Source organism: Amphiprion ocellaris, chromosome 4 (genome assembly GCF_022539595.1).
Source record: "Amphiprion ocellaris isolate individual 3 ecotype Okinawa chromosome 4, ASM2253959v1, whole genome shotgun sequence".
NCBI lineage: Eukaryota > Metazoa > Chordata > Actinopteri > Pomacentridae > Amphiprion > Amphiprion ocellaris.
Window position 1 is genome coordinate 22,143,241 of NC_072769.1, and position 15,895 is coordinate 22,159,135.

A 15,895-nucleotide genomic window follows, 5' to 3' on the forward strand; every position below is an offset into this window, starting at 1 on the left:
TTTCTACAAGGCAGAAAGGTTCAATCCCAGTGAGTTTGGGGATTTCAAAATTTCTCATCTTGCAAATCATCTTGCAAATAGAAGTACTGACCTGATCATGGCAATCAGGTCAATACTTCTATTTGCACAATATTTTGGTTTAAGAGTAACTACAGGTGCAACAAAAGACAATCCCATGAGCCTCAGCTGTAGTTTGAATTAATGAGTAAACGTTAGCATGCTAACTCGCTAAACTAAGATGGTAAACTTTTCCACATTCCCAGTCTTGACCACCATCAGCATCCACAATAATTTTATTAACTATGAGCACTGTGCTCTGCAAAGTCTGCAGATATGTGGACTCACAGAGGCGCATAATAGCTTCTGCACACACTTAGCAGCAGTGTGCATAAACGTGTGCAAGTTCACAAGTGTGGAGATTGGAATTGGGTCATTAAACCTCAAGGTGTTGCTTTAGCATTGAGCTAGTAAAACCTTATAGAGTCTTAGCTGTTAAGGGATCTAGGACAGGGGAGTCAAACATATGGAAAAAACTGGCCCGCCAGACGGTCCGATCCAGTCCACAGGATGACTTTGCAAAGTGTAAAAATTACAGAGAAGACATTAACTGCAATTTTTTAATAAAAGTAACTGCTGTTTTAATTTTGTCCATTGTACTGCTACAACTTTTATGCATTTTTTTATGTATAAATTCTGTACATTTACAAGGCAGGGGGACAGCTTAATCTTCTTTCTTCATAGTTCCCACTTTAGTTTGCGTGTTGTGGTTCTTGGGATTATGACACAGACGTGTAAATTAATGTATATTTAAAATAATTTCTAGGTCTTGACAAGTTGTTTTGATCATAAAGTAAAATACTACATTGTCCAGTTCCAGATACCTGTGACTGAATGTTTTGTGCCTTTTGTAGACACCCTGTGATCTGTAAGTTGCAATGAGTAAATGATAAACTGAGGCATAATATTGTTGAAATTGCACTTATTTTTCTTAAGAAATTTCAGGTTGTTCATAATGTTTTGCAAAAAGATAATTCCTCAATATGAATATTTTCAGAATGTACTTCTTTGTGCTCAAACAAAGGGAAATATTTGGAGTTGCGGTTATTTATAGGTTATCATGCTGTGATTTTACTGGTCTGCTGGTTTGAGATCAAATTGGGCAGAATGTGGCCCCTGAACTAAGATGAGTTTGACACCCCTGGTCCTGGACATAGCTGACTTTCCAAAACAAATATCCAACAATCAATCCCCCATCATGCAGGAGTCAGACAGGTCTTCCTTTCATAATACTCTAAAATTCTTTCATCACACATATGCAGTTCTGTTATTTTGAGTTTGTGAAAATTAAGGCTTCTTCCATGTTTGGCACTAACTTGTAGGTCGCCTGCATTTTTGCAGCACTTAAAGCCCAACGCAGTGTGACTATAGTCATGTGCACGAAAGGGAAGACAATAGACTTGCAGTGTAAAAATATCAGAATAATGCATTCAGGCTTATGGTATATGTAGGAAAATAAATATGTATCCCCCTGTATAAACAGAATGATTAAACGTTTGTCTGTTGTTTCAACCAATAACATTTCTTACATGTTATTTCTTAGAACATGTTATCTTTAAAAACCTTTGCTTTCATACAGATAACATGTTGTACAAAGCTGGTTTGTTTCCAGCACACATCAATTTTCAGACAAACAAGATGCAACACACCACTTATTCTTTTAACTTTGGAGTGAGTTGAGGAAGCTCTTTAATCTGTATTCAGTGTCAGCGCTAAGTCAGGCTAATTATCTGCCTGTTCTGGTTCTATACTTAAAGGCCGTGCACACCCTGGATCCACCCACACTGGAGATTTCACTTATTCTGGCTGATTAGACCTCTTCTCAGGTGTGTGGGAGAATGGACAGTCTTTGAGCTGAGGTCAGATTAACTGAAGACACCTGTGTCGGTGGGCAGGGTCTTTTAAGATGCTTGTTAGTCACAAACATTCAAATCTGTGTTTCTTCCGCTTTTGAAGCAAAAACTCTTTGCAGTGGGATTAAAGAAAGTATATGTTATAGCTGCTCATTGAACCACAGTCCCACATGTAACCAAATGCATTCTACCAAAGGGCCAGTGAGTTTGTGGCTCTAGTGTACAGCAGACTTGATGTGATTTTCTGTCACATCTTGCCTTCAGATATTTAGGTGCTACAAAAGATCAGGGGAAGATTTTTTGTCAAAGAGATTTTGTGATTTTCCAGTAGATTAGTAATCATTAGTAGAAAACTCAGATGTATAATTAAATATCTGGCTGTGTAATTGCTCTGATTGCTGTGAAATCAACCCAAAGGCAAAGTTTCATTATTTGTCTCTCACAAGAGGAAGAAAACCAATTGAAAGGTTGATGTTTTTAAAAGTGTCCATTTAAACAAAGTGTGGCTCCAGGCAGAGACATGTCCGGACATGATCGCACCTTTAACTCCTAGCACAGTGACCCCTCTGAGTAGAACAGGAACACTCTTCACACATGGAAATGTCAAAACAATTAGACAAGAATAAGCAATTTCATCTGAATGTTGACATCGCATAAAATATACAACTTAGGGAAGAACAAATCCTCTTGCATTCACAAACATGTTGCTTTTCTTCTGCAGTTTTTTAGACTTTCTAACTTTGAAACTTGCTTTCTGACTAGTTGCAAGATTAAGACAACTGCCTTTTTTAAAAAAAAAAAAATTTAATTTAAACTACTTGTTCAACAACTCCTGTTGAAGATATTAGGTGTCAACTGCACTTAAGATGAACTGAATTTGTTGAGTTGGGTTCCATTTCTATCAAGTGGTGGATTTGAGTACTGCAGGTCATGTTTTACAAAGTTTTTTTTCTACCTTCAAACTAGGGAACTGCCCATTGTGTGTACAGTTTCCACCACAGACATTTCAAAATGTTCTGTGGAAGATCTATCAGAACTCATTTACACAATTCATATTTATATTAAGTCATTAATCCAAAGCCTGTGGTGTCTTGAAACTGTGTTCAGATTTTTATTCTCATTTTTACAGCATCTCAGTGTAACATATTATACGGATGGCATAAATTACTGTTATGAACTGTACTTCCTTTAATTCTGTATAATTGATCTTAAGAAAGATGAAGGGAAATAAGGCACCATCAGCCCACAATTTACACTGACTTCATTTGATACAACTACAACAAAATCTCAGTCCTGTTTCTCAGGATACAACAGATACATGATAATAATAATAATAATAATAATAATAATAATAATAATAATAATAATAATAATAATAATAATAATAATAATAATAATAACATATTTACTGTTACCTTTCTGCTTTTCTGGTTCTTCAGGTTTTGCCTCAGTTTCTTGTGGCTCTTTTTCTGTTGCATACATACTACCCATTGTATCAGCAACAAGTCTGATATATCATTTATTCATATAAGCAATGCATAAAACAAACAAACAAACAAACAAAAACTTAAAGCTGTCCCTAAGAAGCCACTTTCTCTAGCAGACCCAACTGATTGAATGGCTCCAGCAGAGGATAAATTCTTAATTACTTGCCCAAAGTTCCAGTTTCTGTTTTCCCTGGCGCACAATATATTATGTGCAAAGTTACAAATTACTACTATGTTGTCTTCATGTTGAAATTTACCAACAGAAGAGGCTTAATTTGCATAATTGAATGGTCTCATATATATTCTTGAAATGAACACTTGACCGACAACAATGGATGATAATCCAAAGCATTGGTATGATGGATCTGTTATGTTTTCTTGTAATTCACTGCTCATAGCAGCATGTGTGATAGATGGTTGGCCCCAACAAGTTATAGCAAATATATTCTGACACTTGCAATATGTGAAGTTTGTAATTCTAATTAAATTTGACACTATATTTACTCACACATCAGTCAGTGCAAGAAATGTTCCCAGCAGTTTACGCCTACTGCTGTAAAATCACGCGACTTTGGGCGAACAGACCTGTCAAAGCAGTAAACAGTAGAGTCAGAAAGCCTCCTCATGTGGTCGTAAATATGTCCTTAAGCCACTGTTGTTTCTGAAAGTTAAATGTTTGGTTGTTATGACTCTGATGAGGAATACTGTATACAGAGTGTTACTATTACTTGTGCTATTATATTTACCACCATTTAACAGCTTTTCATAGACACACAGCGCCACCTTGTGGCAGACTGACTCCACTGTTAGAGACCCCACAACCCTCCATGAGTGGACACATACTGAGTCAATGTATGGATGGACAGTGTGATGAAACTATCCAAAACAGAAGATCAGCAACAGTAGCTGAGTGCAGCAGCTAAAGCTTGCCACCTTGTGAGCAATGCATTGAGGAATTCGTTGTGTGCCAAAGGAGCTTGGGAAACGGTGATGCAATGACGTAAACACACTGATATTTATAACACAGATTGTATTTGTATGTCTGCTGGCAAAAGTTAATCTGTTGATAACCTTGCCTTGAAGACCAGACAGTGCTGGTAGCAGTGTGTGTTATGAGGCATTTTGGAATAATCAGCCTTGATATGTGGGTCATTCCAGAACTGGAGGACAGTTTACGTCCCACACATCAAATTTCAAATAATCCATGTACAAAATACTAAAACAGAAAAGAATGTTTTAAAAATATTGTTTAAATACCAAATAAGTCTGGAGTTCCCCCTAAAATGCTAGTTTTCTCTTATCCCCCCCCCCCCCCCATTTTAAAGAATAATTCTTATACATGGAACATTTGTCCCACAACAACCCTGTTACCATAATCTTTAAAAACAGTGCGTCTTTATTTAAGGTTTGAACAGTCTTTCTGTGTTTCTATAGCACTAACGTGTGAATGAGATTGTATCCCAACAATTACATTACACAAATGTTTTTTACACGTTTTTACAATCATGTATGGCAAAGTCATTTTGTTGTGGTGCTGTGGCAGATAACAGAATTCAGGAAAAAAGCGATTTCTGCCCACTGGTTAGTTCACTTACTTCACTCTACCTAAGAAGCAATAACTGCCTACTATTAGTATGAGTCGATGCTAAAAGGACAGAACTGTTTTCCTGTGTTTTTTTCTTTAGCTAACAACGGGGACCCAAGTACTAATTCTGTGCCATCTCATGTGAACACGTGTTGATATGACAATAAAGGACCTTGAATCCTTAAGAAATCATCTGTGCTGTGATTTGTGTGTAAGCAGACTGTGCTGATCCAGTGATGTTCCTCCTCCATAATGTAGTTCCTCTGTCATGATCCACTGTGTGAGTCTATGGAGAGTTGGAAGAGTCGATGCCATGCTGTTGGGATCTCCTCAGCAAAGAGAAGCTCTTTGTTGGTGTGTTCAGTTCAGATAAGATACATAATCCCTCCAGTGAGATCTGGGTCTACCCTGGATTCTCCTCCCAGGCGCACTTGTTCGGAAAACCTCCATAGGAAGTCTTCCCAGAATCATTCAAATCAGATGCCCAAACCCCCTCAACTGGCTGCTTTTGACACGAAGGAGCAGTGGCTCTACTCCGAGCTTCTTCCGGACGTCTGAGCTTCTCACCCTATCTCTAAGGCTGAGCCCAGCCACCTACAGAGGAAGCTCATTTCGGCCACTTGTACCCACAGTCTCATTCTCTTGGTCACTACCTGGAGCCCATGACCATATGTGAGGGTTGGAATGTGGAATGACGGGTAACACCAATCTGCCTGTCCATCTCTCGCTTCATTTCCCATCACTCGTGAACAAGATTCCAAGATACTTGAACTCCTTCACTTGGGGAAGCAAACTTTTGCAAGTTAAAGTTCTGTCATCACACATTATTTTGTGTAAAACTTTTCAATATTCCTCCCATATATTTGTCTAAAAGCTCTTTTAAAAATCCACCTACAGGTTCATTGTAGTTTCCCTGAACACATTTTTCTTCTTGCATGTTGGTCAACAGTCTAAGTGAATGTTGGTTCTTTTATTTCCTTTGTGATTTCTAGTCTGTGATTCTGTCTGCACATTCTCAATTCAAAATACTTTGTTGTTTCATGACATCTGTTCTGTTGTAGAGACGCTGTATGCTGGAACAAGAAAGAGAAATAGAGAGAATTTCATCAACTATGACAGACTATGTTGACAGTTTTTTTATTGTTTTTTTTTTTTGACACAGTAGAAGAGGAGAAAGTGAAGTCTGGGTGAGAATAAATTAATGTTTTTCTGGGAGCCACGAGGAAGTTTGTGCTCAGAAAAACACCAGATCCTGTGAAACACCATCCAACCAGTCACACTGCATACTTTGACAGTGAAGTGATGAAAGTGTGGCAGCACTCTGAACACACTGATGTAGTAAGCAGCGTCGCTTCATTTCAATTGATGGATGTTTTACTGGGAGATGAGTACAAACCTGCTGTGGACAGAAGAGAGCTGAGAGCTCTGATTGTTTTTTTTTTATCAAGTTCTCAGTGATATGCTTGGTTTAGTTGCAGTAATGGTGAATGTATGGTTGTTAGAGGTGTTTGCTGCTTTCACACAGAAACAGGATGGTCACTGAGTTTTAAACTCTCCACATGATATAAACAGACTAAAACCTAATGGAAGGGGGAGGAGAAGTGGCCGGAAAGACAGTGACAATGTTCATCGTTGGAGTCCGACAACATGCGGAAACATAATTTCATGCATTCCAATAGGTTCCAATGCGCCGTACATATAATCCTGCACTGACAAATATCCTGAAACTTACTGCACATTCTGCAACCTGACATCAACCTCCAACATATCATGTCAACATTAACTGCAGTTCTTCATCATTCACAGTGTGGAGCTACAATGCTTAACTTTTTTTAAATTATTTATTTTACCAGGTAAGATCAGTTGAGAACAATTTCTCATTTACAATGATGACCTGGCAAAAGACCTCAAGCAGCGATAACAACACACTTTACACAGGTTCCCAGTGTCATGGTCCAGTCAGAGTCTCGACACACCAGCTGCTGCTGCTGCTGCTTCAACCTCTGGATCATCAGGACACACTTCATCCTCTCAGCACAGACACCGTCCTGATCAGCATTACTCCCATCTGCAGAGATAAGAAGAAAGACCAGAGGGGATCAATGAGTTTGATCAGTAGCTCATCATGTTTAGAGCAGCAGCAGCTTCATGTTAACGTGTTGGAATGAACACACTGATCTCCAAGCTCACATACTTGCTTTGATAGTGACTGTGTTTAGTAGAAAACTGTTAAAAGCAGCACAGACTGACTGGAAGCTTCTACTGACCTCAGAGTCTGCAGGCTGCAGTCTGGACTCTCCACAAGATCTAACAGATGTTTCACTGATGAACGCTGCAGGTTGTTCCAGCTCAGGTCCAGATGTACCAGATGGGAGGGGTTGGACTTCAGAGCTGAGACCAGAGAATCACAGCTGATCTCTGATAAACTGCAGCGCTCCAATCTGAATAAACAATAGAAGATGTGAGTTGAGGAGACAAAGTTCATTCAGAGTTTCATCATGAGTTCAGAGCTGAAGAAATCTCTATTTTTATGCATGAAGTCAACGTTAAATCTCCTTCAAATGTTCTTTTCATACGTGCAGCTTAATGAATGACATCTGTTCATTTATTCTAGCATAGGAGAAGCTGCTGGACCACAGAGGACAAATACATTTGCTTCCAGGACATAAAGGTGAAAACCATCTAAAGGATGAGCAGCAGATAAAGCCACTGTCTTTACTTCAGTCATCTCACAGCTCCAAATGCTGTAAAGGATGAAGGAAAGAGTTTGTGTCACTCATGAAATTCCAGTTAAAGTGCTGCAGTGATGTGAGACACAAAAGGTGCTGACAGGTGAGGAGAGTTCTTCTACTCACTGACTTCTATCAGCTCAGCACAGAGAACTTTAATGACACTTTATCTTTGACTCTGGACTGTGTCTAGACTTTATGACTCCCTACTACATTTAAAAAAGAAAAACAGTTTGAATGATTCACACCAGTCATTAAAACTGCAGTGAAAAAAGAAATATTCACCCAAAGATGAGAACTTTGAATCACTGAAAACATGATGTCTGACCTCAGAGTCTGCAGGCTGCAGTCTGGACTCTCCAGAAAACCACATAGATGTTTCACTCCTGAATCCTCCAAGTCATTCCTGCTCAGGTCCAGATGTTCCAGATGGGAGGGGTTGGACTTCAGAGCTGAGACCAGAGAATCACAGCTGATCTCTGACAACCTGCAGCGCTCCAATCTGAATAAAGAATAAAAGATGTAGATAAAATCATCGATGATCTATCAGACATGTTCAGGTTCTGAATGTGCAGCTCAGCGTTACTTTGTCCTCATCAATGAGCTTTTCTCTAAAACCAGCAGAGTGATTTTGTCCTTCTATTACTGTGGATCATCATCATGTCATCCTTCCACACACATCATACAGATGTCAACAACATTCATCCACCTATTCATGTCCACACATCAATAACATGCTGCATCAGTATCAATGAAATAAACTGAACTCAACATAAACCAAATAAATATGTCTACCGAGTAAACTTTGTCACTTCAAACTGATCTGAGTTCAGAGGATCTTCTGGATCGAAATGTGACTCTTCAGCACAAATTACAAACATTCATTTACTTTAACAACTAACACTCAACATGTTCTACACTTTCTGCTACAAACACTCCACTTTTGTCACAACAAACTAAATTTAGGACAAAAACTGAAAATATGAACCAGAGCAGATTTACAGCTCCATGGATGGAAGTTCTGTTGAACATGAAAGAGCTTCAGTTGTCATTAAACATCAGATCTACAACAGTAACAGACAGTCAGTGAACTGACCTCAGAGTCTGCAGGATGCAGTCTGGACTCTCCAAAAAGCGACACAGATGTTTCACTCCTGAATCCTGCAGCTTGTTTCCACTAAGGTCCAGATGTTCCAGATGGGAGGGGTTGGACTTCAGAGCTGAGACCAGAGAATCACAGCTGATCTCTGACAACTTGCAGTTCTCCAATCTGGAAAAAGAATAAAAGATGTAGATAAAATCAATGATGACCCATCAGATGTGTTCAGGTTCTGAATGCGCAGCTTAACATTACTTTGTCCTCATCAATCAGCTTTTCTCTAAAACCATCAGTGACTTTGTTCTTCTGTTATTGTGGATCATCATCATGTCAGCCTTCTACACACATCATCCAGATGTCAGCACAACATTCATACACTTATTTATCAATAACATCTGCAGACCTCAGTCCAGTCTCTCATTACAGGATCAACATCAAATCTCTTCATTCTTTCATTTATCACCTTCTTCTTCTGTGTTCACCAGCTTTGTAGCTTTGTCTCATTCAAATCTTCCAACAACAGTCACACGTAATCTGTACATTAAAGAGGGATTCCGATTCCTGCTGTCTACACTGACTAACCACTGCTCTCTTCCTAACACAACTCCACTGGAAGGAATCACTTCATGAGCTCAGCTCACATGAACATCAAGCTTCAGCTTCTGACTGACACGAATCAAGTTCCAGAGTGTTGACAACTAAACTCCTCTTTGAGTTCCTGAGGCTCCACTGCAGCTCAGCACAAACACTGTGGAAACACAAACATATTGACTGGATCTATGAAAGACAGACTGCTGAAGCCTCATATCACTTTCACATCAGCTTTACATTCAGACACACAGCAGGACTGTGGCTTCTGTCCTCCATCTTGGAACTCTGCAGTCAGCTGATCAGGGGCTTTACTTAGACTTCAGCAATCTCAAACATCTCACTGTTTTCAGGAAAATTCTCAAAATTTATTAACGATAAAATTTAAAATTTAAGTGAAGAATTTAAATTTAATACAATGATAAATGATGAACAGTGAACTGACCTGAGAGTCTCAAGTTTACAGTTTGGACTCTGCAGTCCAGCAGAAAGATGCTTCACTCCTGAATCCTGCAGCAGCTTGTTCTCACTCAGGTTAAGTTCTGTCAGATGGGACGGGTTAGACTTCAGAGCTGAGGCCACGACTTCACAGTGACTCGCTGAGAGTCCACATTTACAAAGTCTATAATGAGACATAAATGACAAAACATGTTTTTATGAAAGAGGACACTTTATATTTCCTTCGTGCACCAGCTATATCTGTAGTATATTTAATGCCAGAGCTGTACACCATAACAGTAAATTATGAATCAATTTCAATGCTAGCTTGTACTTTGCATGTATCATCTAGCCTATCATACATGTATCCAACTGAATGTTACATGTTCCTTGTTCTCCACCCCCTCTTCTCCCATCCCTCCCCCTTTACCTCTCCACCTCTACCTCTCTACCTCTTCTGTCCCTCTCAACCCGCCTGGCCAGCAAGAAGATGGGTCCCCCCCACATAAAGAGCTGGGTTTCCGCTCAAGGTTTTTTCCCTGTTAGAAGGCTGTTTTCCTTGCCAATGTCGCCTTGGGGCTTGCTCTGGGGGTCAGGCATATGGGTTCAGTAAAGCGTCTTGAGACAATTTGATTGTAATTGGCGCTATATAAATAAAATTGACTTGAATATGAAACTGACTGAATTCTCATCAGCCTCTCTCACACCTGCACACTTTGAATCTTTCTTTGGTTTCATCTGCAGATGGAGGACAAAAGATGGACTTCCATTCAGGCTTCCATACTGTCCACAGTCTATCAGTGTGATCTGATCCCACAAAGTTCTCAGGAGAACATCTGGATCAGAAGAACATTTTCTGTCCTGTTTTTACTGGGACTCAGGATATTGTGACTGAGCTGAGCTCAGTGAACAGTTCCAGTTGAAAGATGATGATGTCTCTGAAGTGGACCTGCTGCTGTCAGCTTCACCTCTATCACTCAACATTTACAGTCTGCTGTCAAACGCTACAAAAATCAAACCGATCACTGGACATCAGCACAGTGGCTTGGTGGTTAGCACTCTCGCCTCACGGCTGGAAGATCCCTGGTTCACGTCCCGGCCTTCCCGGGATCTTTCTGCATGGAGTTTGCATGTTCTCCCTTTGCATGCGTGGGTTTTCTCCGGGTATTCTGGCTTCCTCCCACAGTCCAAAAACTTGTTGTAGGTGTGAGTGTGATTGTTTGTCTCTATGTGTAGCCCTGTGATAGACAGGCAACCTGTCCAGGGTGAACCCTGCCTTTGCTCTAAGTCAGCTGGGATAGACTCCAGCCTCCTGTGACCCTAATGAGGATTAGGCGGTGTTTAGGTGATGGATGGATGAAAACAAAAACTGTCTTCATTCATGTACCAGGTTTAAATACAAGAAAATGAAAATTCTAAATTTTCACAGCATTTGAAGCAGCTGAAGAACATCTGAGACAGCTGGCGTGTGATGTTTGAAATAAACGAGTTCAAAATTAAGAATAATGAGATGTTCTAGTAAGAACATCTGAAGAACTCAACTACTGATCTACTCTGACTGATCATGTTCATCACATCTGGACTCACCGAGCCTTTCTGCAGTTCCTCACAGCTGGAATCAGCCTCCGTTTTCCCTCCCATGATGTTCTGTACTTGTTCAGGTCCAACTCATCCAGAACCTCCTCTGACATCTGCAGCATGTAGGCCAGAGCTGAGCAGTGGATCTCAGAGAGGAACGTCTCTGATCGGTTCTCTGACTGCAGGAACTCTTGGATCTCCTGATGTACTGACAGATCATTCATCTCCATCAGACAGTGGAAGATGTTGATGCTTCTGTCTGGAGACATTTCATCACTCTTCATCTCCTTCAGGTTGTTGATGACTCTCTGGATCATTTCTGGACGGTTCTCTGTCCGACCCAGCAGGCCTCCTAAGAGTCTCTGGTTGGACTCTAGACAGAGGCCATGAAGGAAGCGAACAAACAGGTCCAGGTGACCATTTTCACTTCTGAGGGATTTCTCCATGACTCTGCTCAGGAACACATCCAGAGTGTCCCTGTTCTTGTCTTTCCAGTCTTTTCCCAGGAAGTCCTCCAGAACCTTCTGGTTCCTGCTGGTGTAACAGTGGAACATGTAGACTGCAGCCAGAAACTCCTGAACGCTCAGATGGACGAAGCAGAACACCTTGTCTTGGTACAGCCCTCTTTCCTCTCTAAAGATCTGTGTGAACACTCCTGAGTACACTGACGCTGCTCTTATATCAATGCCACACTCTGTCAGGTCGGACTCATAGAAGATCAGGTTTCCTTTCTGCAGCTGCTCAAAAGCCAGTTTTCCCAGAGACTCAATCATCCTCCTGCTGTCTGCACTCCAGTGTTTATCTGTCTCAGCTCCTCCATCATACTTGACCTTCTTGACTTTGACCTGAACCACCAGGTGGTGGATGTACATCTCAGTCAGGGTTCTGGGCAGATCTCCTCCCTCTCTGGTTCTCAGCAGCTTCTCCAGAACTGTAGCAGTGATCCAGCAGAACACTGGGATGTGGCACATGATGTGGAGGCTTCGTGATGTCTTCATGTGGGAGATGATGCTGCTGGCCTGCTCCTCATCTCTGGATCTCTTCCTGAAGTACTCCTCCTTCTGTGGGTCGGTGAACCCTCTGACCTCCGTCACCATGTCCACACAGTCAGGAGGGATCTGATTGGCTGCTGCAGGTCGTGTGGTTATCCAGAGGCGAGCAGAGGGAAGCAGCTTCCCCCTGATCAGGTTTGTCAGCAGCACATCCACTGAGGTGGACTCTGTGACATCAGTCAGGACCTCATTGTTGTGGAAGTCCAGAGGAAGGCGACATTCATCCAGACCGTCAAAGATCAACACAACCTGGAAGTCTTCAAACCTGCAGATTCCTGCTGCTTTGGTTTCACTGAAGAAGTGATGAACAAGTTCCACCAAGCTGAACTTTCTCTCTTTCAGCACATTCAGCTCTCTGAAAGTGAATGGAAACATGAGCTGGATGTCCTGGTTGGTTTTATCTTCAGCCCAGTCCAGAGTCAACTTCTGTGTTAACACTGTTTTCCCGATGCCAGCCACTCCCTTTGTCATCACTGTTCTGATTGGTCCATCTCTTCCAGGTGAGCCTTTAAAAATGTCTTCTGGTCTGATGCTTGTTTCTGCTCTGTCTGCTTTCCTGGATACTGCTTCAATCTGTCTCACCTCATGTTCATCATTGACCTCTGCAGTCCCTCCCTCTGTGATGTACAGCTCTGTGTAGATCTCATTCAGGAGGGTCGGCTGTCCAGCTTTAGCGATGCCTTCAAACACTCGCTGGAACTTCTTCTTCAGGCCACATTTAACTTTACGTTTACAAACTGCAGCAGCAAGTTCTGTATGAAAACACAAGAAACAAATTGTGAAGGAGAAGTAACCTGGATATTAAAGCACCAAAGTAGCAATAAAGTGAAGGTGACAGTTTGTCCCTCTAAAGACTGATTCTGTGAAGATATTCTGAGACTTCAGTAAATGTGCTGTTGATCAGCAGCTTCAGTCTTTACAGAAATCCTCTTACTGCTCTGCAGACAGTCAGCCAGCTTCTCCTGCTTCATCTTCCTCAGGAAGAACACTGTGATCTGCTGAAACATCTCTCTGCTGTTCCTCTTATCTTCATCATCCCCCTCCAACTCATACTCATCCTCCCTCTGACTCTCTGAGCATTCTGGGTAATCTGGACTCACAACCTTCTGCATCTTTTTCAACTCCTTCTTCACAAAAGTCACCATGTTGTCCTCCAGCAGCTGCAACAGAGAAATCTGTTAATGAGTCCATCAGAGTGAAATCATGGAGCCAAACATCAGATCTATGTTGGACACACTGACAGTCCACTGGTCTACAAAGAGCAGCATGGAGACGCCTGAACACAACAGATGGAGAAGAGCTTGTTGTCCATGTACACACCATGAATATGGAGTCCAGGTGATGCTGCTGGTCAGACTGGGCTCTGGGAACCTCTGAGTTCTGCTGGTCCACTCTGTGGATCAACATCAACAGTTCAGTACGTCTGTCCACACAGAGACAAACCAGCTACGACACCATGAACGTCTTCAGGACATTCTGAAAATGGAACCAGTTATCTTCATATTTAAACCTCATCATGTCTCCCCCTCGTTGTTACATGGACGTTCAAAACAGACAGAATCACTTCGGATTTCAGAGAAGGTTGGACAACACGTTGTACAAACTGGTTCTCTTCTAGAATAAGTGACTCTTTCTGTCAGTTCCAGCTTACATCTGATCAGCAGATGGATGGACCTCTTTAAAGGTCATGATGTCATCCTTCAACTGCTTGCTCTTGCAGGACAGCCTGCTGGGTTTTGGTCTCTGCTGCTGGATCCTGAAACAAAACCAGAACAGATAAAAACTGATGAAAAACATCTGGCTGTTAATAAACACAACAACAACTTTGAGTCTGAAACGTCTTTCTGTCAGTTTTACTGTCTCACCTTCCATCTGCAGATTGTCTGAATTGAGGAGGATATTCCTTTGACTGGTCACTTTTCATGGACACACAGCTGGACCCAGATCCAGATCCAGATCCAGATCCAGGCCCAGGTCCAGGTCCATGTCCAGCAGAGTGTGTGTTCTTCTCCATTCTTTTGCTGTGTTTTACTGTGTTTAAAATAAAGCAGATTTCACCCAGTTTATCAGATATATTGATGCTATGTCTACTTAATGTTTATGTCTATCAGGAATTAGTGAGATCAGAGGTTCAGCGCTGGGAGTCACAAGACTAATTTACTTTTGTGTCTGTGGAGGAGGGAGTGCTGTTGCTTTTGTTCACTTATCATTCTATTAAATAAATACATTTGCCTCCAAAGTTATCCTGGTGTTTCGCCTCTTTCCAACCTTTCAAATCATCCTGGTTGAGTTCCAGAGGCCACAACAAATGATTCCATTATTATTTTACCTGATAATTACACAGTTTGTCCAAATGCAAGTCTTAGCAACCTACATATTATTGTAATAAGTAGTATTTGGGGTGGAACAAACCTTTTATAACTGAACTTGTTTCTTAAAAACACTATTTGGGTGGAATGAAGCTTTAAAATTACAGGTACTTGGACATGAAGCTGTACTTTCTGAGGAATACTCCTTGAATAAGCCTTTCAAATTCTGAGCATATGTGGAGTGAAACACTCCTTTAAAACCACAACTTGTGCATTTCAGTGATCATCTATTGCAGTAGGAGGAGCTGCATAAAATAAAAGTCTCTAAACACACGGCCCTGGAAGTGCAGCCTCCGACTGTAGACACAAACTATTAGTGGATCAGAAAACTCACCTCAGAGCAACAAACTCAGAGTGTTCACCAGAAACCTGCTTTCTGGAACAGAGTCCTGCTGTATATCCTGAAGTTGGACAAAGTCACACTTTTATAGAAGCATAATTCTATTCAGGCAGCTTTTATTTGGACTTTTTTTCCATTTCACTTCTGCTCCCTGTCTGCCCACTGTTCTACTGTCCACACCAAGTGGAAAAAGAAATGTGAAAAATCCACAATTACAAAGTTCATGAGTTCAGTTGATCGTTTCTCACGTGGAAACCAGAAACAAATAGAGCAGGTGGTGTATTTTTGGTTTAAAATGAAAAGAAAAGCAGTAAAAGCAGAACCCACACCCAGTCAGGTCTGTTCTGGTGTCGCAGATAGGAAGGAGGAAACGTGGTATTTGCTTGCTGGTTTCTGCTTCTTTGGATTGAATCCACTAACAAACTAACAGACGCCCTGTCAGCTGTACTCACCAGAATCTGAGTCGCTTGTTGAGGAACAACAGTTGAATTGAGTTCGGACACAAACGCAGAGATTATTCTAGACTGCAGTTCTCCCTTCGTTCTGACTAACGTTCCCTTTCACTTTCATCAGTGACGCAGAATGTGTGGCTCCGCATCTAATGGTGCTGTTCAACACCAAGTACGGACTCGGTAGAACGGGAGAACTCGTGCAGTCCGAACACCAGCATACTTGATGACGTCACCGCCTCGGTTCGTCTGCTCCGGTTACCTGTACCGT

The 15,895-nt window shown here is 41.3% G+C and overlaps 1 protein-coding gene across 1 annotated transcript; it reads right to left on the reverse strand.

Annotated features, from left to right (window-relative positions):
• Window positions 1-6,097: 6,097 nt before the first annotated feature.
• Window positions 6,098-15,888, reverse strand: LOC111581047 (NLR family CARD domain-containing protein 3-like). Its single transcript, XM_023289038.3, has 11 exons — window positions 15,628-15,888; window positions 14,332-14,497; window positions 14,118-14,222; window positions 13,787-13,859; window positions 13,401-13,626; window positions 11,424-13,218; window positions 9,844-10,020; window positions 8,808-8,981; window positions 8,040-8,213; window positions 7,250-7,423; window positions 6,098-7,050 (listed from the first exon to the last, which is right to left on the reverse strand). Exons 2-11 carry the CDS (start codon window positions 14,478-14,480, stop codon window positions 7,041-7,043), a joined length of 3,057 nt encoding a protein of 1,018 aa, XP_023144806.3. The 5' UTR covers window positions 14,481-14,497; window positions 15,628-15,888; the 3' UTR covers window positions 6,098-7,040.
• Window positions 15,889-15,895: the final 7 nt, after the last annotated feature.